This window comes from Cyprinodon tularosa, unplaced genomic scaffold (assembly GCF_016077235.1).
Source record: "Cyprinodon tularosa strain WSP-4 unplaced genomic scaffold, ASM1607723v1 ctg84, whole genome shotgun sequence".
NCBI classification, from domain to species: Eukaryota; Metazoa; Chordata; class Actinopteri; order Cyprinodontiformes; family Cyprinodontidae; genus Cyprinodon; species Cyprinodon tularosa.
The window spans coordinates 1,570,001-1,589,596 of record NW_024039607.1 but is presented as its reverse complement, the minus strand read 5'-3'; the positions used below and the strand labels follow the sequence as shown (position 1 = coordinate 1,589,596).

The window sequence follows — 19,596 nt, the reverse complement described above, 5'->3', positions numbered from 1 at the left end:
TTTTTAACACTGTCAGTGCAGCAAACTGAGGTACATAATGACCTGGAACACACTTCTAGTTTACAAAATTAACATTCATAGAAATAAATACAAAACTTAAGAGTCTTATTTTCTAAATGCAACTAATGCAGCAGGGTGAAGCTTCCCCACTTGTCTGGCCAATACAGTCATTGTGGTACCAATGCTGACATTCACCACAAAGACCTGAAAATGACATTGATCATTAAAATGAGTATATCTTCATGAAAATCTCTATAGCTTTAGCCAATTAAAAAAAAGTTTCTAGTTATTAACTCGATATTAAATATGAGTACTTCAAAGATTGCTAAATAGAGTGTACATATTTGTTTCCATCAGTAATATGAAAGCTCCCTCTTTTCTGTGGAAGCATATAGCCCCATTGTCAAGGGATCACTGTATACAGGTGCTGGTCATAAAATTAGAATATCATGAAAAAGTAGATTGATTTCAGTAATTCCATTTAAAAAGTGAAACTTGTATATTATATTCATACATTACATACAAACTCATATTTCAGATGTTTATTTTGTTTAATTTTGATGATTACAAATGACAACAAATGAAAATCTCAAATTCATCATATCAGAAAATTAGAATATTACTGAAGACCAATAAACACAAAGGATTTATAGAAATGTTGGCCAACTGAAAAGTATGAACATGAAAAGTATGAGCATGTACAGCACTCAGTATGAAGTTGGGCCTCCTTTGGCCTGTATTACTGCAGCAATGCGGCGTGGCATGGAGTCGATCAGTCTGTGGCACTGCTCAGGTGTTATGAATTGGGCATCATGGCTGCCAAAAAAAAAATGGCAGCTGAGAGGTGTGACGGGACAGATGAGCAGAGAGCATTGGAAATGTTTGAAATCAAACAGTCCCTAAACTTTCTTTCTGAGGAAATTGCAAAAATATCAAAACAACAGAGCACCATTATGAACTTAATGGGCGAGATTCGGGAGTTAAAAAAGCAAAATGCAGAAAAGGATGCCAAAATCAAAATGCTGGAGACTAGAGTAACTGATATGGAGCAGTACTCTCGCGTCAATGACGTTATCATAACCGGCTTGGAATCACGACATCGATCCTACGCCAGAGCCACGGCTGGGGCATCTGGCGAAGATTCATCTGACGCGGAGTTAATTTCACTGGAGCAACAAGTGCTGCGCTTCTTCGATAGTAAGGGAATCTCCATTGATGAAAACTGGATTGAAGGGTGTCATCCCCTTCCGCGCAGAAATCAAAGTGACAAGCCGTCAATTATAATGCGCTTTGCGAACAGAAAACATAAGAGACTGTTGATGCAACAAGGAAGAAAACTTCGTGGGACCAATGTTTACGTGAATGACCATCTGATTAAGAAAAACGCGGAAATCGCAGGGAAGGCGCGCTACCTGAGGAAGCAAAACAAGATCCAAGCGACGTGGGTGAGAGATTGTAAAGTGTTTGTGAAACTTCTGGGCTCGCCCGAGGACGCGAAAGTGCTCGTCGTCCGTGAGATGTCGGATTTGGATAAGTACATGTGAGGTCAACGGACTGGACAATAAGGTAACGCAGTTCCGTGTTTTAAATGGATATGATGGATATGCTGGCTGTGGGCGGGCCAAGTCTGCCACAAATCGAGCTGTGCGCGCACACTACACCTCGCTATGGCTGACACCTGTATGGACACGGACAAAGGTAATGATATTGTGGCAGGGGAATACACCAAAATGATCCGAGATCATTCGTCTGAGGAGCAGAAGCGATGCGATGGATTAGGTGGGTTTTCCTCCACGCTACAAACTTTCACGTACACTGATCATAACACGCTTGATTATGAGCAGGACATCGATCCAGAAAATAATTTCTTCCATGATATGTCAAATATGTGTAAATACTGGACAGAGGATGAATTTAACAAAACTCTGAATGTAACAAGTGGACTATCATTGATCCATTTCAATGGTAGAAGCCTCCATTCAAACTTTGAACACATAAAAGACTATTTGGGGAATCTTAAAAGACGTTTTAACATTATCGCGATCTCTGAGACGTGGATGACACCGGATAAATATACAGACTTTCACTTACAGGGCTATGAACTCTTACATGTAGATCGTGTCAATAAAAAAGGAGGGGGGGTAGGCCTGTTTGTGGATAATAGTTTGTGTCACAAAATAGTGGAGAAAATGTCCTTTACAGTGGATGATGTGCTTGAATGTATAACCATTGAAGTCAGTTTGCAACGAAAGAGAAATGTGTTGGTCTGCTGTATGTATCGCACCCCAGGGTCTAAAATAGAAACTACAGTACAAATAATTGAAAAAATGTTTTCAGGCTATCAGAAAAGAGCTATAATAACAGGTGATCTGAACATAGACCTTTTGAACCCTAGCCATAATAAAAATACAGATGAATTTATTGAAATGATATATAGTCTCGGGTTTTATCCGATGATCACAAAACCTACCAGGATTACCCAGCACAGTTCAACATTAATAGATAATATTTTTTACAATGATTCGGAAGATACTACTATGAGTGGTTTACTCGTATGTGACATAACTGACCACCTACCAGTTTTTGCAGCAATAGATGGTGAGAATGTTATAGAGCAAAATGAATATTGTATATATATAAGAAAAAAATCAGAACAATTAATTGCAGACTTAAGAGAGGATTTACTAAGACAAAATTGGAGTGAGGTTTATGAAGAAGAAAACGTAGATAATGCATATAGCATATTTCTGAATAAATTCAGTATGTTGTATGACAAGCATTGCCCATTAAAAAGAATAACTATAAAAATAAATAAAAAAGAAAATGTATGGATGTCAAAGGGGCTTATTAATGCTTGCAAAAAGAAAAATATGCTATATAAGGAATATATTAAGGCGAAAACAATCGATGCTGAAAACAGGTATAAAAAATATAAAAATAAACTCACAAGTATTCTAAGAAGCTGCAGAAAAAAATATTTTAGCTCCAAATTGGAAAAGAACAAGGATAACACAAAAGGATTATGGGCAGTTTTAAATACAATTATTAAAAAAGGGAAGAAAGCACATTCTTATCCAAATTACTTTATCCATGAGAATACAACAATAACTGATACTAAATGTATTGCTAATGAATTTAACAAGTTTTTTGTAAATGTGGGTTCCACTTTGGCGGATGAAATCAAAGATGATGATGAGGCAGAAGCTGAAGCTATTAAAAATGTGGAAATAAATAAGAATTCAATGTTTTTGAATGCAATAGAAGAGGAAGAGATATTAAAAATTGTGCATGAACTTAAGCCAAAAACCTCTGCAGATTCTAATAATATTGACATGGAATCTATAAAAAAATTGATAAGAGTAATTGTAAAACCACTGAGGTATGTGTTTAATTTATCCTTCCAAACTGGAGTATTTCCACAAGAAATGAAAACTGCCAAAGTGGTTCCACTATATAAAGCTGGCGAAAAACATTGTTTTACAAATTACCGTCCTGTGAGCATTTTATCACAATTTTCAAAGATCTTGGAGAAGTTATTTATTAAAAGATTGAATAGTTTCATTGACAAACATGATCTATTAGCAGAGAGTCAGTATGGTTTTAGGGTAGGTAGATCTACATCATTAGCTCTACTTGATTTGGTAGAAGAAATTACAGAATGTGTGGATAATAAGAAATGTGCCATAGGTGTATTTTTGGACTTTAGTAAAGCATTTGACACCATTAAACATAACTTACTCATCAAAAAAATGGAGCGATATGGAATTAGAGGCATAGTGTTATCATGGATTAAAAGCTATATGGATCACAGAAAGCAGTTTGTTCAATTAAATGAAATAAGATCAGACCTACTAGAAATAAAGAGTGGGGTACCGCAAGGCTCGGTGCTGGGACCGATTTTGTTTTTAATGTATGCAAATGACTTGAACAACATCCTGAACATGAAAATTGTATCATTTGCAGATGATACAAATGTATTTGCATCTGGTGAAAATCTTAAACAGACACTTGCATTAGTCACACAAGAATTAATGAAAATAAAGAGATGGTGTAATATAAATAAACTATCGTTAAATTTGAAAAAAAACTAAGTTCATGATATTTGGAAACATTAAAAAAAGTAGTAAAATAAAGTTAAGTATTGATGATGTACAATTAGAATTAGTTGATGAAATAAAATTTTTAGGTGTCATTTTAGATAATAAAATTAGTTGGAAGGGACATATACAGCACATCCGGTCAAAGCTGGCCAGATGTTTGGCTGTTATAAATAAAGCCCGGCATCTTCTGACCAAACAAGCTTTAAACACATTATATTTCTCATTGTTTCAGCCCTATTTAACCTCTTGTGTTGAAGTGTGGGGCCACACTTACAAAACAAACATTCAACCACTGATTATTATGCAGAAGAAAGCAATACGAGTAGCGAATAACAAACATTATAGAGATCACACTCACTGCTTATTCCTAGATTCAAGAGTTCTTAAATTTGTAGACCTGATCGATTTCAAAACTGGTCAAATTCTTTATAAAGCAAGAAATAAATTACTTCCTGCACACATACAAAAATTGTTTACAGATAGAGATGGAAAATATAATCTAAGAGGAAAATTACATTTCAAAACTAAGTGTGTTCGAACAACAAAAAGAACCTTCAGTTTATCAGTTAGTGGAGTGAAGCTCTGGAACAGCTTGCCTGAAAACATTAAACATTGTAAAAGCATCCAGCAATTCAAAAAACAATATAAGAAAAGTATTTTTGATGAATACAAAAAAGAATAATACACAAAAAGTTATACTGTTTGTCTTACTGTAATCGTCCTTTACCACCATGACTTATGTAACTGAGGGGTAGGGTTTAATAAGCTTATGCTTCATCCTGCTCCTTTTTTAAACATGCTGTATGTTTAGGTAGCATTCTATGCAAACATTGTAAAATCATGTCATGTTTCAAAATAAATAAAATGGAAATGGAAAATGGAAATGATAGCCCAGGTTGCTCTAATAGTGGCTTTTAGCTCTTCTGAATTGTTGGGTCTGGTGTATTGCATCTTCTTCTTCACAATACCCCATAGATTTTCTATGGGGTTAAGGTCAGGAGAGTTTGCTGGCCAATTAAGAACAGGGATACCATGGTCCTTCAACCAGGTACTGGTAGCTTTGGCACTGTGTGCAGGTGCCAAGTCCTGTTGGAAAATGAAATCTGCATCTCCAAAAAGTTGGTCAGCTGCAGGAAGCATGAAGTGCTCTAAAACTTCCTGGTATGTGGCTGCGTTGACCCTTGACCTCAGAAAACACAATGGACCAACACCAGCAGATGACATGGCACCCCAAACCATCACTGACTGTGGAAACTTTACACTGGACTTCAAGCAACGTGGATGAAGTGCCTCTCTTCTTTTCCTCCAGACTCTGGGACCTTGATTTCCAAAGGAAATGCAAAATTTACTTTCATCAGAGAACATGACTTTGGACCACTCACCAGCAGTCCAGTCCTGTTTCTCTTTAGCCCAGGCAAGACGCTTCTGACGCTGTCTGTGGTTCAAGAGTGGCTTGACACAAGGAATGCGACAGCAGAAACCCATGTCTTTCATACGTCTGTGTGTGGTGGTTCTTGAAGCACTCACTCCAGCTGCAGTCCACTCTTTGTGAATCTCCCCCACATTTTTGAATGGGTTTTGTTTCACAATCCTCTCCAGGGTGCGGTTATCTCTCTTGCTTGTACACTTTTTTCGACCACATCTTTTCCTTCCCTTCGCCTCTCTATTAATGTGCTTGGACACTGAGCTCTGTGAACAGCCAGCCTCTTTAGCGATGACCTTTTGTGTCTTGCCCTCCTTGTGCAAGGTGTCGATGGTCGTCTTTTGGACAACTGTCAAGTCAGCAGTCTTCCCCATGATTGTGTAGCCTATAGAACTAGACTGAAAGACCATTTAAAGGCTTTTGCAGGTGGTTTGAGTTAATTAGCTGATTAGAGTGTGGCACCAGGGGCCATCAATTTTGAACCTTTTCACAATATTGTAATTTTCTGATATGATGAATTTGAGATTTTCATTTGTTGTCATTTGTAATCATCAAAATTAAACAAAATAAACATCTGAAATATATGAGTTTGTATGTAATGTATGAATATAATATACAAGTTTCACTTTTTAAATGGAATTACTGAAATCAATCTACTTTTTCATGATATTCTAATTTTATGACCAGCACCTGTATGTGGAGTCAATTCGGGAAGCATTTTAGTAAAACACCTTTAAAGTTCAAGCTTATGCCTTTGGTTACTAACTCAGTCTTCTATGTATGGCCAAGGGGAGGAAGAAAGTCAAATCTTTATGGTAATCCTGTCTTTTTCTCCTCCTCTAAACTTTCATCCAAATGCCAGCTTCCCAAATCGCAAGTTTTGTTTCTTCCAGGGCAGGGATTCCATTAAGAAGCTTTCCCTTCCTCTAACCAACCCACTGAAACTTTTTGGATACTCTCCGGACAGTAGACCCACAACAGAAGAGCAGCTTATTGTGATTCTACAATAAACTGGAACATCTCAAAGTCTATGTTATTAAAACTGCATAGGAGGTATAACATCATACAAAGGTATTAGAGGAACAACCTTGATTTATGCCTGACGTTGTCTAATCCACTGTAAATTCCTCTCTAAAGAACATTTCTCTAATGCTCAATTTTCTAAATTCTACCTGACAGGTAGTGAATATTGTAAAAAAAATATGAACAGTTTTATTGGAAAAGAAAAGTTCTTAGTCTTACTGAAAAAGAATGACAAAAGTGATCTTCTTTCAAGCATTATTTATTTATTAACCCTTGCAAGGGAGAACAGATGCAGTTTTTGGCCCGTTTGTTGTCGCACTGACTACTTGACACTCAAGTAAAGGGCTGGGAGAGATTTACAAGTAGCTTAATCTAAACAAGTTACAGGCAGTTTGGAACAAACAGAGGGATGTTAAATAACCTCAAACCTAAAGGAGAACCTAATGGCTCCCTTTCCAAAAACATCTCACACTGGAAAACATCTTCTTGGGCATCAATGAGCCCAAAGCTTAGCCTTCTTTAGCAGGTTTACAGTTTGAGCGAATACTTACAATACTGAACGAGGAAAAGAGGAATAGATGGGAATATAATTTTACCCACCATAACATTCACCATCTAATTAGGTTCACTCATTTTGGGGTTAAGAGGATGTTGGTCATTTTTTTTAAAAAACAATTAGTCAAGCAGATTACCAAACAATTCTTCCTAATCCACTGTTGCTATTTTTGGTATGCCTCCTTAGACAGACCTTTCTGATCCTCGGAAATGAGCACTGGCCTTTAGTTCCATATTCTTCTTAGATTTATGCCCCATTTAACTACCCTGTTGAAATCGTGCCGAGATCAGTCCGAGATCAGTCCAAGCATAACTGAGATAACTGTTGAGTGTAATTGGCTCACAAACTGAACTGGACCTTGCCAGACACAACCAAGCCGCGCTAAATCTAGTACTAGTTCATTAGTAGGTCTCGCCGCAATTCAGTTCAGGTTTGGTTCTCAGATAACAAAAAGCACATGAGCAGACCGCATCATCTGCTTGCAATCAACCTCCGTAATCATTAAGTTTCAGACATTCATAAAAATACAAGCTTCTCAACCGTGCCGCACGATTTCCAGTACTGATTCTGCTTAGCTAGGGTGACCAGAGGTCCTATTTTTCCTGGACATGTCCTACTTTTCATACCTAAAAAAAACGGGGGGAATTTTTGTCTGGGATTTTGGTCGACTACAGTGCAGCATGTAGTCGAAACACACCGGGCACCGAACCGGGCTGTAAGTTCCGGGGCTGGTCCGGGAACTCCGGTGGACGGGGGGATGGAACCAGCGGGAGACGCAGTGACTGAACCCGAACCAGTGATTGACACCTTAGCTTAGCAGTGTGATGGACCTCAACGTCTGTCTTTGTTTTCTGTGCCTGTAAGCCCTGATTAGATTATCATTTGTTGTATCCACTTCCCAAAAGCAAACTCTGTCAAGTAAATTCACCAAAGAAAACCTTCTTCGCCTGACTGTGCAAGCACCGAAATATCACAATTATAACCAAACTTCCTGAATGTTATCTGCACTGCCATGATGATTTCCTTGATTCCCTCCTTCAATCCTAGAGAGCAGTAGTATTGTAGAACATCTCTAGGAGGTGAAGAACCATGCTAGCATGATGTGTAAATGGTCGGAAGGAACCAAGCTCGGTCCAAACTCGGAAATGATCAGTTTCAGACAGGTAGTGGAAATGGGGCTTTCAGCTACAGCCACAGAGAGACAAAATGCTCATAATTACCTCCACCAAGGAGGTTATTTATTCATTGACGTTGGTTTGTCTGTTTTCAAAATAACATATGGATGAATTTTGCTGACATTTTTAGAGAAAGTGCATATTGTGACAAATTTTGGTGATGATCCAGATCCCGGAGGAAATTAGCTACTTGCTGGAGGTCTGTGCTCTTAACTTGTTTTTCTAGTTTCTTGATCTTTCTCTGTAAGGCTGGTTTAATAACTGTATGCCTTAACATGAATTACTCACTATACCTGTCAAATTATGCCAGAGCAGTTGGTGGCACAGTAACGCAATGACCAATGAAACAATAAGCAAGGGAACTGGGCATGCATAGAAGGGAGTTAATACTGCTGTGATTTTCTGAATGTGGAGAATGATTGTCTGTCAAAAGGGGGGCTGCTGACCAAAGCATCTCAGATAAAGTTGTAGAGAGGCAGTAATTGCTTCAATTCAGTTTTGTATATTGTTATTTACAGACCCCAGACACACTGACTTCATGTTGATTACAGTATATTTGGGTCATGTTGTGGGGATGATTGGTCGGAGCCAACTTGAGCTAAATCCAGGCAAATCCTTGAAAAATTTTAAAAGGCTAAAAAAAAGACTAGAGATCAGGATGAAGGTTTACCTTACAGCATACTGCCAGAACTACAATAGGCCTGTTTAGAGTGAGGCATCTGTTTGTGTCAATATCATTAAAGCAGCAGAAATTGTATGTCAAGGCGTTTATAATCTACGAAAGAAATTGGATTAAAACCACAGGCAAAATAATTATATTTCTTTTTGGATTATATAAGTTTATTATATGTATAAATATAACACTTAGGTTACAAAAGTAAATACAGTTGACATGCAAGCAAAATCTTCACACCTTGATTTTATCTATGAATTACTTTCCAGTTTTTCTGGTCAAAATATGTTTTTACATTATTTAGAGCCATTAGGAAATGCCTCCTTAATGGATTAAGTTTAAATACGGTAATACACAGATCGTTGTGAAAAACAGATATGCATTTTTACATACAAAGATGTTAGATATTCTTTATTTTTGTCGTTCACCAATCATTCTTCTATAGATGATGTGCTACTGTAAATGCTGATAAATATGGAATGAATACTGTGGTGCATTCAATGTTACACAAAGACTCGGCCAGTTGTTTGCAGATTATGTAAAAGTATATTATACCATAAAAGTATATGATGCATATAAATAGAAAGAGTATTTTATTTTTACTCTTTAGATGAAGCTTGTTTTTTTAAAGGTGGTCATGGTAAATCAGTGTGTTAGGAAATCACTGATCATCGGAGTCTTGCAGATGTTCTTGACTCAAGGGCTAGATACTCAGAGTTCAATTAATCTAACTCCAAGTTTTCTTTGATTGGGGTAGGCAAAGTTAGAGTTCCTGAACTGCTATCACTTGCTTTTTTAACATTTGTTATTTATTAATAAGTACACACAATCTCTCAACATGGCAGCATATTAAGATGGCCGATTTAAATTTTTTGGCTATTCTTCCTCACTTGTCCAGTTTAAGAAAATCGTGGCTAAAAATGCAGCAGTACATATAACATAACATACTCCAAAAATCTTATTGATTCTTCCAGCCAGTTTGGTCCAGTAACCACTCTTTTCTTCACACCTATCACTGTTTAGAAGAGTGATCATTTTCTTCATCTCCCTCAGCTCATCAGTTAACTTGTCCAGTGCAAGTTGCCCCTCCATCTGTATGATGCCAGTATCCTGCAAAAGTACATGTTTTTCAGAAGTTATAAATCAGATTACTGGACACATTAAAATTGAGCTAAATCAAATATATATTAAAGTTCAAACAAAAATGTCAGTCTAACTGTTTTGCTTTTACAAGACAATATCTCCATACTACAAATTTTTAGGCAATCGGTGTGACAGACCAACAAATGTTTGTGCATTTTTATAAACTGATTAACATCCAAAGCAGATGCTTTTAAATGAATGATATTTAGTAAATTGTATCCACATGTGTGTAATTTACTTTTTACTTTATTTCTTAGTATAAATGCAACTGTTCTCACATCTCTATGTTAACTCTGCGCAAGGACCCATAGTTAAAGCTATGGGTCAGCACAGCTAAAGGAGAAGTAGCTCTGCTGCAATCAACATCTTTGTTTATAAATGTTCGAGCTCGGCCTGTTTTCTGACTGTGACTGGCTGGATGTGCTAGTCTGTTGAAGCTCAGGGCTCGTGCTTGTGGAGCTGGTTGATAGTTGCCTTTTAGATGTGCTTCGTTGTGTGTTAGACTTAGACAATTTTTGTTGTGTGTGTAGAGTGAATAGAAAAATTAAATTTCATTTACTAAAGCTTTTCAGGCAGTAAATGAGCTGTTTCTGTCTCCTTGAACCCCAGTCGGCATCTGTGGATAGCCGCCCACACAGAACCTGGTTCTGCTGAAGGTTTCTCCCTGTTAAAAGGGAGTTTTTCCTCTCCACTGTCACTACAAGCATGCTTAGTGTGAGGGATTGCCTTCGAGTCAATGAGTCAATGCAATCAAGTGGTTTTCCTTAGATAGAAAACTGAATCAATTTGACTGTATGATCTGGTTGAATTGTAAAGTGACTTGAGATGATATGTGTTGTGGGTTGGTGGTGCTACATAAATAAACTGAATTGAATTGAATCAGGATAATTTGTGGTTAGGCCATCTATTAATCGTATTCTGTACAAAAATAATTTTTTATGAAAATGTGTTTTTATGAAAATGTGACAAGAAAAAAAACACAAAAATCCACAAAAACATTCTTCTCTTGGACATTTGCCTTGCATGTTACATTGTAAAAAGTGTAGAAGAAAATGAAAAAAAAATGTAAACAACTGGCCGAAATATGCAATGTTAGGAATAGTGCTAAACCAACACTGTGGATCATTTGGAACACAGTGTTGAGACATGGTAGTGGCAGCGTCATGCTGTGGGGAGGATTCCCTTCAGGGAGGAAATTGGTCGGAGTCAACTTGAGCTAAATCCAGGCAAATCCTTGAAAAACTTTAAAAGGCTAAAAAAAGACTAGAGATCAGGATGAAGGTTTACCTTACAGCATACTGCCAGAACTACAATAGACCTGTTTCGAGTGAGGCATTTTAATGTGTTGAAAGATCCACTCAGTCCTGTCTACATCTAGTGCATTTAGTGTGGGGAAACATACAAATGAATGTATGCAGACTCACCATACAATCTGATGGAGATTGAATATTTGATTTATGCTGCTTTATCACATTAAATCCCAATCAAAGATATTGAAGCATGAGTGCTTTTACAAGGAACTGTAATGAATTTTTTCATTACGACACATGTTGTGGAAGCATTTTACTAATAACAACTGACTGTGATATTTAATTAAATTTTCACATTGTGGGAATGTTCATTTTATGTATTAATTACAACTCCAAAAACATTGTGTAATATATAGTAGCTCAATAGTTTAACAGACTACTGATTTAAATAAAAATGTCCAACCTCTTTGGCTGCAGATGGCCTTCTAAAAGCTGTTACATCACTGGAAGAGGCATTGTATTTCTTCATTGCTGTAAAAATGTAGCGGATGTAAGAACAATTCAGTTTATTAAAATAAAGTGAATCAATGTGCATATATACTCTGTGTGTAAGCTGACAAGGTTTTTCTAGTTTAATACATCACCCGGGATTTTGTCTTGAACTGCTTTCTCTTCTTGTAATGAAGAATCCTTCTCTATAAGATACATCACAAAAAGGGTCTCCAGGAGGCTGAGCATCATCATGGTAAATATTCCTATACAGTAGACCACTTAAGGGGTAAGAAACCATACAAAGTTTAAACATTATTCACAATATGTTTCTAAAAATATCTTGTAAATAATGTGTTTAATTTGAGTTTCATCACCTATGATCGGAATCCTCTCAGATGAAGAGGGCAAAAGATCATTGAGAATAAGCTGCATGACTGTGACAGCGAGCAGTATAGTGATTTTAAAGCCAACTTTCTCACCACCAGTGTCTGACAATAGGAAGGAAAATAAATCCAGACACAAGAGGAAAAATATGGGCAGCAAGAAGTTGATGATATAGATCACTGAAATCCTTTTCACTGTGATCTGTAAAACGATAAGGTAGTGAACATTCCTCTCTCTCTCTCTCTCTCTCTCTCTCTCTCTTTTTTTTATATATATATATATATATATATATATATATATATATATATATATATATATATATATATATATATATATTCTTGATTTATGAACTTGATTGTACTTCAGAAAAGAAAGACAATATTAGAATACTTACTCTGAAATTTAACATGCGTTTTATTTTCCAGGTATGGACCGTCATATTTCGGAACGACCATTCATACTGAGTTATTGTTTTCAGAATCTTTTTTGTGTACGTATCAGTGCCATAATGGCTACACAGAAATAAATCCTCTGCTAAGGTGAAAAGAAAAGCAATTGTAATGTCTTATCAAATTAGAAGAAAAGTATATACTGGCTACTCATAGGGGGCAGAGTTGCAATCAAACGTTTATACTTACAATCATACAAGTTTGACATAAATGTGATATTGCAGCTTTGAGTATCGAAGGGAAATTTGTGCACACGCATCTTGCATATAGTCTTCATCACCTGATTAATGCTTACTTCAGTAGTGCCATTGGAAGTAATCTTGAGAAAGGGACTTGTAAGAGCTTTTTCCTTGTCTGTCCTGTGCAAGACAAACATACTATAGTTACCAAAAGAAGTGTTCAGTTTCAAAGTTACGTATTTGGTAAACAATGAATATTAGTGTCATACATATAGTACAAAGCATTAAAGCAATTGCTGACAATCACATGTGGGCTGAGCCTTCACCAAAAAGATTTGATCTACAACATTTTTTTAGTGCACTTGGAAATAGAACTGCTATTTAAGTAATATATACATTTATTAAAAATATTATGTATTTAAAATAATTTTTAATATTATTACCTTAAACTGCTTAAACGGCCACTCATCTGCCCAATCTTTCCCTTTTAATTGAGCAAAACTACTTTGGTGTGGGCTATCATTTTAGATTACCCCAAATATGCCCAGTTATTGCAAAAGCATTTTTTTTTTTTGTATTCCAAGGCAAATTAGGGTGTTTAATGGAGTCATTCAAAATTTAGTCCTGAATGTTTTAAATAAAGAAAAACAAATAAAAGTAGCTGACTTCTTTGTTTAAAAATTTGCTGATGACTTAAAGTAGCTGCAGCAGAGGGATTTCCAATGATTCTCATGCTAACAACATTAGCTTTTAACCAGGGACCCCTTTTGTAAGCTAATAATGTTCCAAAATATGTAAAGGGAATTTTTCAAATGTTTTTCTATTTTTATTTCAATTCAATTAGTTAGAGTTGTTTAACATTAGAGTTTCAACAACTTACTATACATTACCACTAAGTTAGAAAGGTTAGAAAGAAACATTTGATGAGAACAGAACAAAATAAATTAAACCTCTCTCAAGTGTGTAGTGGGAGAGCAGGGGTTGATGTCTGTCTTTTCTTTAAGCATATTTCTGTCTGCCTATATTCATGCTCTAAAGCAGATGTGCAGCTGACATCAGCCAATCACGTGACTTCTTTGACTCCTCCTTACAAGAAAAAGCAACCTATATGTACATAGTTTCAACCAGTTTCAACTCAGCATGGTTGACCTGGATTTTATAGAGCTAGGCAATGGGCTGTATTCAATGTGGTAAGCCAAACAGCTGGTGTCCCTGGCTCCACCTGATCCTCCAGATATGTTTCCAGTCCAGTTCTGGAGCTAAAGAAGAACAGCAGAAGAGAAGAGCAAGAGGCTAGGCACAGAGAGAACCATAGCTGGGCAGACGCGGCAGACTGGTTCCCTCCTGGTTGCTAAATGAGAATAGTTGGAAAGAAGATCAAGAAGCTGTGCAGAATGTGCAGCAGATCTGCTTCAGAGCCGGCTGGCCAGGACTAGAACTCTAAGAGGAAGACTAATATTGAATGATTTAACAGTCCATCTAAGGACTAAATTACAGCAATTTATTTTTAAAGCCTCCCACAAACCTTTCTTACGGATGGACATTGGATATGTCAGCCTCTGCCATGTCTTTGTGCAAAGACAAATAAGCCTCCGCCTCATTGATGACCTACTAAATCAACTTAATTCAAAAATACTTTATTAATCCCAAAGGAAAATTAAATGATACATCCATCCATCCATTTTCTAACACGCTTATACCGAGTGGGGTCGCGAGTGGTGCTGCTGCCTGTCTCCGGCAGTCATTGGGCGAGAGGCGGGGTACACCCTGGACAGGTAATTAAATGATACAGAAACTGATAAATAATTTTTTTAAACAGGTGTTGAAGGTGTTGATAGCTGCAAGCAGGAAGGATCTTCTGTAGCGTTCTTTAACAGGATCTGGAGAAGCCTCTTACTGAAGACACTCTGTTGTTGTTTAAAAGTCTTCTGAGGAAGATGTCCACTGTTCTCCATAATTTTCTTCACTTTATGAAAAATTCTTCTTTGTGAAATAATCTCCAGAGGTTCTAGAGGAGTTCCTAGAATAGAGCTGGCCTAGAATAGAGCTGGCCTTCTCAATTAGCTTTTGAGCTTTTGAAGTCATTAGCTCTAATACTGTTTCCAGTCTCGGACTGGGAAAGATTTTCGGCCCTGGCATTTTTCCATCTACAGTACTCCACTTTTTTTTGACATTCAGGATCAGATGAATGTTTCACACCATTTTTCAGTACCATGTTTTCACCTGGTACTGAAAGTCAGACATATAGAGAGCTAAAAGGAATGGAGAGAGTACCATCCCCTGTGGTGCTTCTGTGCTGCTGACTACTAGATTAGACAGTTGACAGTTCAGTCTAACAAACTGTGGTCTTTGATCCAAGCGATTGTTGATGCCTCCATCTTAATCTTCTGAAGTTTTTCACAAAAAAGTCAGGCTAAATTGTGTTTAATGCACTGGAGAAATTAAAAAGCATCATTCTCACGGTGCGGTCTGCCTTGTCTAAAGGAAAGTGGGTTTGTTGAAGCCTGTATATGATGGCATCATCAACTCCATCTCCACTGCAATAAGCAAACTGCGAGAGGTCCTGATAGCTGCTTATTTGTTTTCAGAGGTGAACCAACAGAAGTTTCTCTAGAAGCTTCATGATATGGGATGTCAGAGTAAACTGCAGGCTCCAGTGGAAAAGGTGACAGAGCAGAGGACTCTGTCCACGACCACCATGGATTATACCATCAACCCTCTGCATGAGGCCTTATGAGGGAGAAGAAGTATATTCAGCAGCATATGGCTGTCCCAGTGCTGCGCCACAGACAAATTGATGGAAGTCTGTTGTTCTTTCTGCAATTAGACTGCACAACCTGGTAAACTTGACTTTTATAAACAATGTATTTTTACTTTTTTCCTTGTATTTCCTTTAAATTGTTTGGTTAACTTTTAGATTTGGAGTCTCTTTTGTAGTGATCAGTGAATGAGACATCTTGAAGCATTTCAACACAATGCCAAAGAGTATTGATACTGTCTTACAGAACACTGGCAACTGCTGGACATTTAAAGACACTACAGGCAGCTTATTTGAAAGACTAGACTGAATTAATTTGATGGCCTAGTACTAGCATAGTAATGATATAATTTAAGTTGTTGTAGGATATATTTGATTATTTTATATTTATATTCAAATTTAAAATATATTTGACATTTTTAGATGCAGCCAATGAATAATGTAAATATATTATAACGTGAAAATTTAGGGGAAAATGTGAATAAGGATGTTTGTGGACTAGGAAACAATAAGTACAGTAAAAACATTAAATAAACTACCGGTAAGAGTCAATTTCGAATTAACTTTACCTCAGATAATTTAAATAACAACGCAACGGCTGAAACAGTCCTATTTCTTTTAGGCTGCTCCAAAGTTCTTGATAACTTTTTAATTCTTGATGAGACATTTTTTTTAGCTGATGCATCATATTGACAGATACGTTTTTAAAACACAGCTTAGTGTGTCAGTCAGTTAGAACCAACTCCTGTATCGGTCACATGACTTTCTTGAAATGGCACACACACAGATACAGTGTTTTGATCTATGGGCTCCATGCATGCACCACATCACTACTCTTTTGCAAGGATGCCCTGGCCAAAGGACATTCTGGATGAGACTGTGTGAATGAGAGCAATTGAAGTTTGTTTGTCTGTCCGTGCCAAAGTTCTAAAGGGCAGATTATACTTCACTACAAACGTCACCTGGGTCTGGTCGCGAACCAGTTTTGCTGGTATGCTTCTGCACCGTCGGTCTGGAATTTCTAGGGACGCACAACAGTTTCCCGCCAATGCACAAGGGGGAGCCTATTCAAGAACTCGCGAGAATTTCGGCGGCGCCAGCAGGAGTGTATATCTTCCAAAACAACAATGGCGCGTCTGCAAGATATCACGGTCACAGAGTTGGATCTAGAGTTGCTAGACATCAATGAGCATATATTTATTTAAATAATTTGTCTGAGGCATCGTATAAGTGGTTGTACTTCAGGACCTCCTCGATTAACCTTTCGTCGTAGTTGTCCATTGTTCCTCGGTTTTTAGAAATGGCGCACCCCGTCACCGAATTGAGAAGAACGACCACACAGACAGCCGGAAAGGCATACCAAGGACCAATCACAGCTTCTTTTTGTCTGTGCACTTCTGCTTGAGGTATGCACGGGTTTGCGACCATCTGACGCTTAGTCAGGATTCTTTTTGAGGTGCGCGATGACGGGTGCAGAACCTCTGCTTAGGGAGGGTGGTCACACAGAGACAGATTTGACGGTTTGACGGTTGCAGAGGCTATGCATCAGAAGCATAAATTGGCCCTTCAGGGTCTCTTCATCTAAACATAAAAATTTCACATTCTTTTCACTATGCTGACACTATGCGACTAAGACAGTGGTCATACCAATCTTTCCCCACTTAACATTAGCAAGGTCTGGTTATTTTTAGGGATGTCCTGGAACAATTTTTTCATTTACAATAACAATAGTCAACAACAATAGATATAAGACAACTCACCGATGTAATATTAATCAATGAGTAATAGTAAGAGACCTGGTACCAGTGCTACCCACTGTACCACTGAGCAGTGGGTAGCACTGCTGCCTTGCAGCAAGAAGGTTCCGGGTTCGATTCCTGGCCTCGGGTGTTTCTGCATTGAGTTTGCATGTTCTCAGTGTGCATGCATGGGTTCTCTCCGGGTACTCCGGCTTCCTCTCACAGTCCAAAAACATGACTATTATTGTTAATTGGCTTCTCTAAATTCTTCTTAGGTGTTAGAGAACTGTCCAGGGTTTACCCCACCTCTCGCCCATAGACAGGTGAAGATAGGCACCAGCACCCATCGCGATCCTATGGAGGACCAACTCACGACATATCTAAAAATAATTACAGAAATAAATAAATGCTGGCAGAAATGATAGCAGGCAGAAATGTAAAAAAAATTATAAAGGACAAAAAATAAATAAGGTAAATATTACAAAGACAAATAAATAAAGAAGCTAATTAAAAGAGTTATATACATGTATGTCTCACTGTATAATTTAATTTCTACTTACATTTATTTGTTTATTGTATTTTTGTTGGCAATTAATTGTATGCTTATATATTTATTGAGCATTTCTGTATTTCTGTATTTATTTTTAGATATGGCAGAGTTGGTCCTCCATACAATCCCGCTTGGGATAAGCGTGAGGTAAAATGCATGGATGGACTTGAATGGATGGAGTTACAGAAACTTTAAACAGAAGCGCTGTGCTTTTATTAGCACACCAATATCAGACATTTTTTGATGAAGGCAAATATATTCCGATATTAGTTTTTTGGCCAATATCAGACCGATATCCAATATAACTGGGACACTCCCAGTTGTTTTATTTCTAATATCAAGGAACCTTTTTAAGACATTTTGATCCGTTAGGGGCCTTCATTCTCATTATGGAGTTGAAGTCTCAAAGGCTTTAACATTGTACGATTATTTTTGAAACATGTATAAATTGATTTGGGATTGAATGTTGTGGCAGGATCTTACATCTCCGTAATGGTTATGTATGGCTTCCACAAAGCGTCACTTGGAATTACAACTTTGTCAATTCCACAAAAGTCATCTGGAGACCAACTAATAAAGTCATTGGTCCATTTCTGCACAAATAAGAAAAAGGGCAGAGGAAGACATGGAGATGTAGTTTCTTATTCTGTCTTGGAGGTGGCAGAAAATGTTTATTTAGAGAAAACTTACCATGTTAACTTCAAGATGAGTGACAAAAGTCTGATCAATCTCACTCTGTTAAAACAAAATTGACGAGGAATGTTTCAATAAATAATTTGGATCTTGCTAAAGAATACGTTATTTACAAATATTTATTAAGCATAACAAGCATGATGACAGAAAATAATAAAAACCCCATTCAGTGCCTTTTGGTGGCATTAATCTCAGAATAATTGTCTCTGTGTTTTTCTATAAAATGCTATAAATATGTGCAGTAAAAAAAAAAATGTTTCTAACGAGTACAGAATACTTAACCATTGTCCCTCCACAGATTTTCAATAGTTGATTCTGTTAGTTTCTTATATTCTGTGTACATTATATATATATATATATATATATATATATATATATATATATATATATATATATATATATATATATATATATATGGCGGCAACTCAGTGCATTTAGGCATGTAGACATGGTCAAGAAAATCTCCTGCAGTTCAAACCGAGCATCAGTATGGGGAAGAAAGGTGATTTGAGTGACTTTGAACGTGGCATGATTGTTGGTGCCAGAAGGGCTGGTCTGAGTATTTCAGAAACTGCTGATCTACTTGATTTTCACGCACAACCATCTCTAGGGTTTAAAGAGAATGGTCCGAAAAAGAAAAAACATCCAGTGAGCGGCAGTTCTGTACGCGGAAATGCCTTTTTGATGCCAGAGGTCAGAGGAGAATGGCCAGACTGGTTCGAGCTGATAGAAGGGCAACAGTGACTCAAATAACCACCCGTTACAACCAAGGTGGGCAGAAGAGCATCTCTGAACGCACAGTACGTCGAACTTTGAGGCAGATATGCTACAGCAGCAGAAGACCACACCGGGTGCCACTCCTTTCAGCTAAGAACAGGAAACTGAGGCTACAATTTGAACAAGCTCATCGAAATTGGACAATAGAAGATTGGAAAAACGTTGCCTGGTCTGATGAGTCTCGATTTCTGCTGCGACATTCGGATGGTAGGGTCAGAATTTGGCGTCTACA

The 19,596-nt window shown here is 37.3% G+C and overlaps 1 protein-coding gene across 1 annotated transcript in view; it reads right to left on the bottom strand.

Moving 5' to 3' along the window:
- Positions 1-9,113: 9,113 nt before the first annotated feature.
- LOC119774977 (5-hydroxytryptamine receptor 3A-like) overlaps positions 9,114-19,596 on the bottom strand; it is a 24,670-nt gene continuing 14,187 nt past the window's right edge. The window contains exons 4-11 of the mRNA XM_038272817.1: positions 18,585-18,629; positions 18,378-18,487; positions 12,858-13,027; positions 12,614-12,753; positions 12,210-12,420; positions 11,988-12,113; positions 11,807-11,874; positions 9,114-10,060 (exon numbers count right to left, since the gene is read on the bottom strand). Of these exons, the coding sequence (XP_038128745.1) occupies positions 9,827-10,060; positions 11,807-11,874; positions 11,988-12,113; positions 12,210-12,420; positions 12,614-12,753; positions 12,858-13,027; positions 18,378-18,487; positions 18,585-18,629 (1,104 nt within the window). The 3' untranslated portion in view covers positions 9,114-9,826. The remainder of the gene's footprint in view (positions 10,061-11,806; positions 11,875-11,987; positions 12,114-12,209; positions 12,421-12,613; positions 12,754-12,857; positions 13,028-18,377; positions 18,488-18,584; positions 18,630-19,596) is intronic.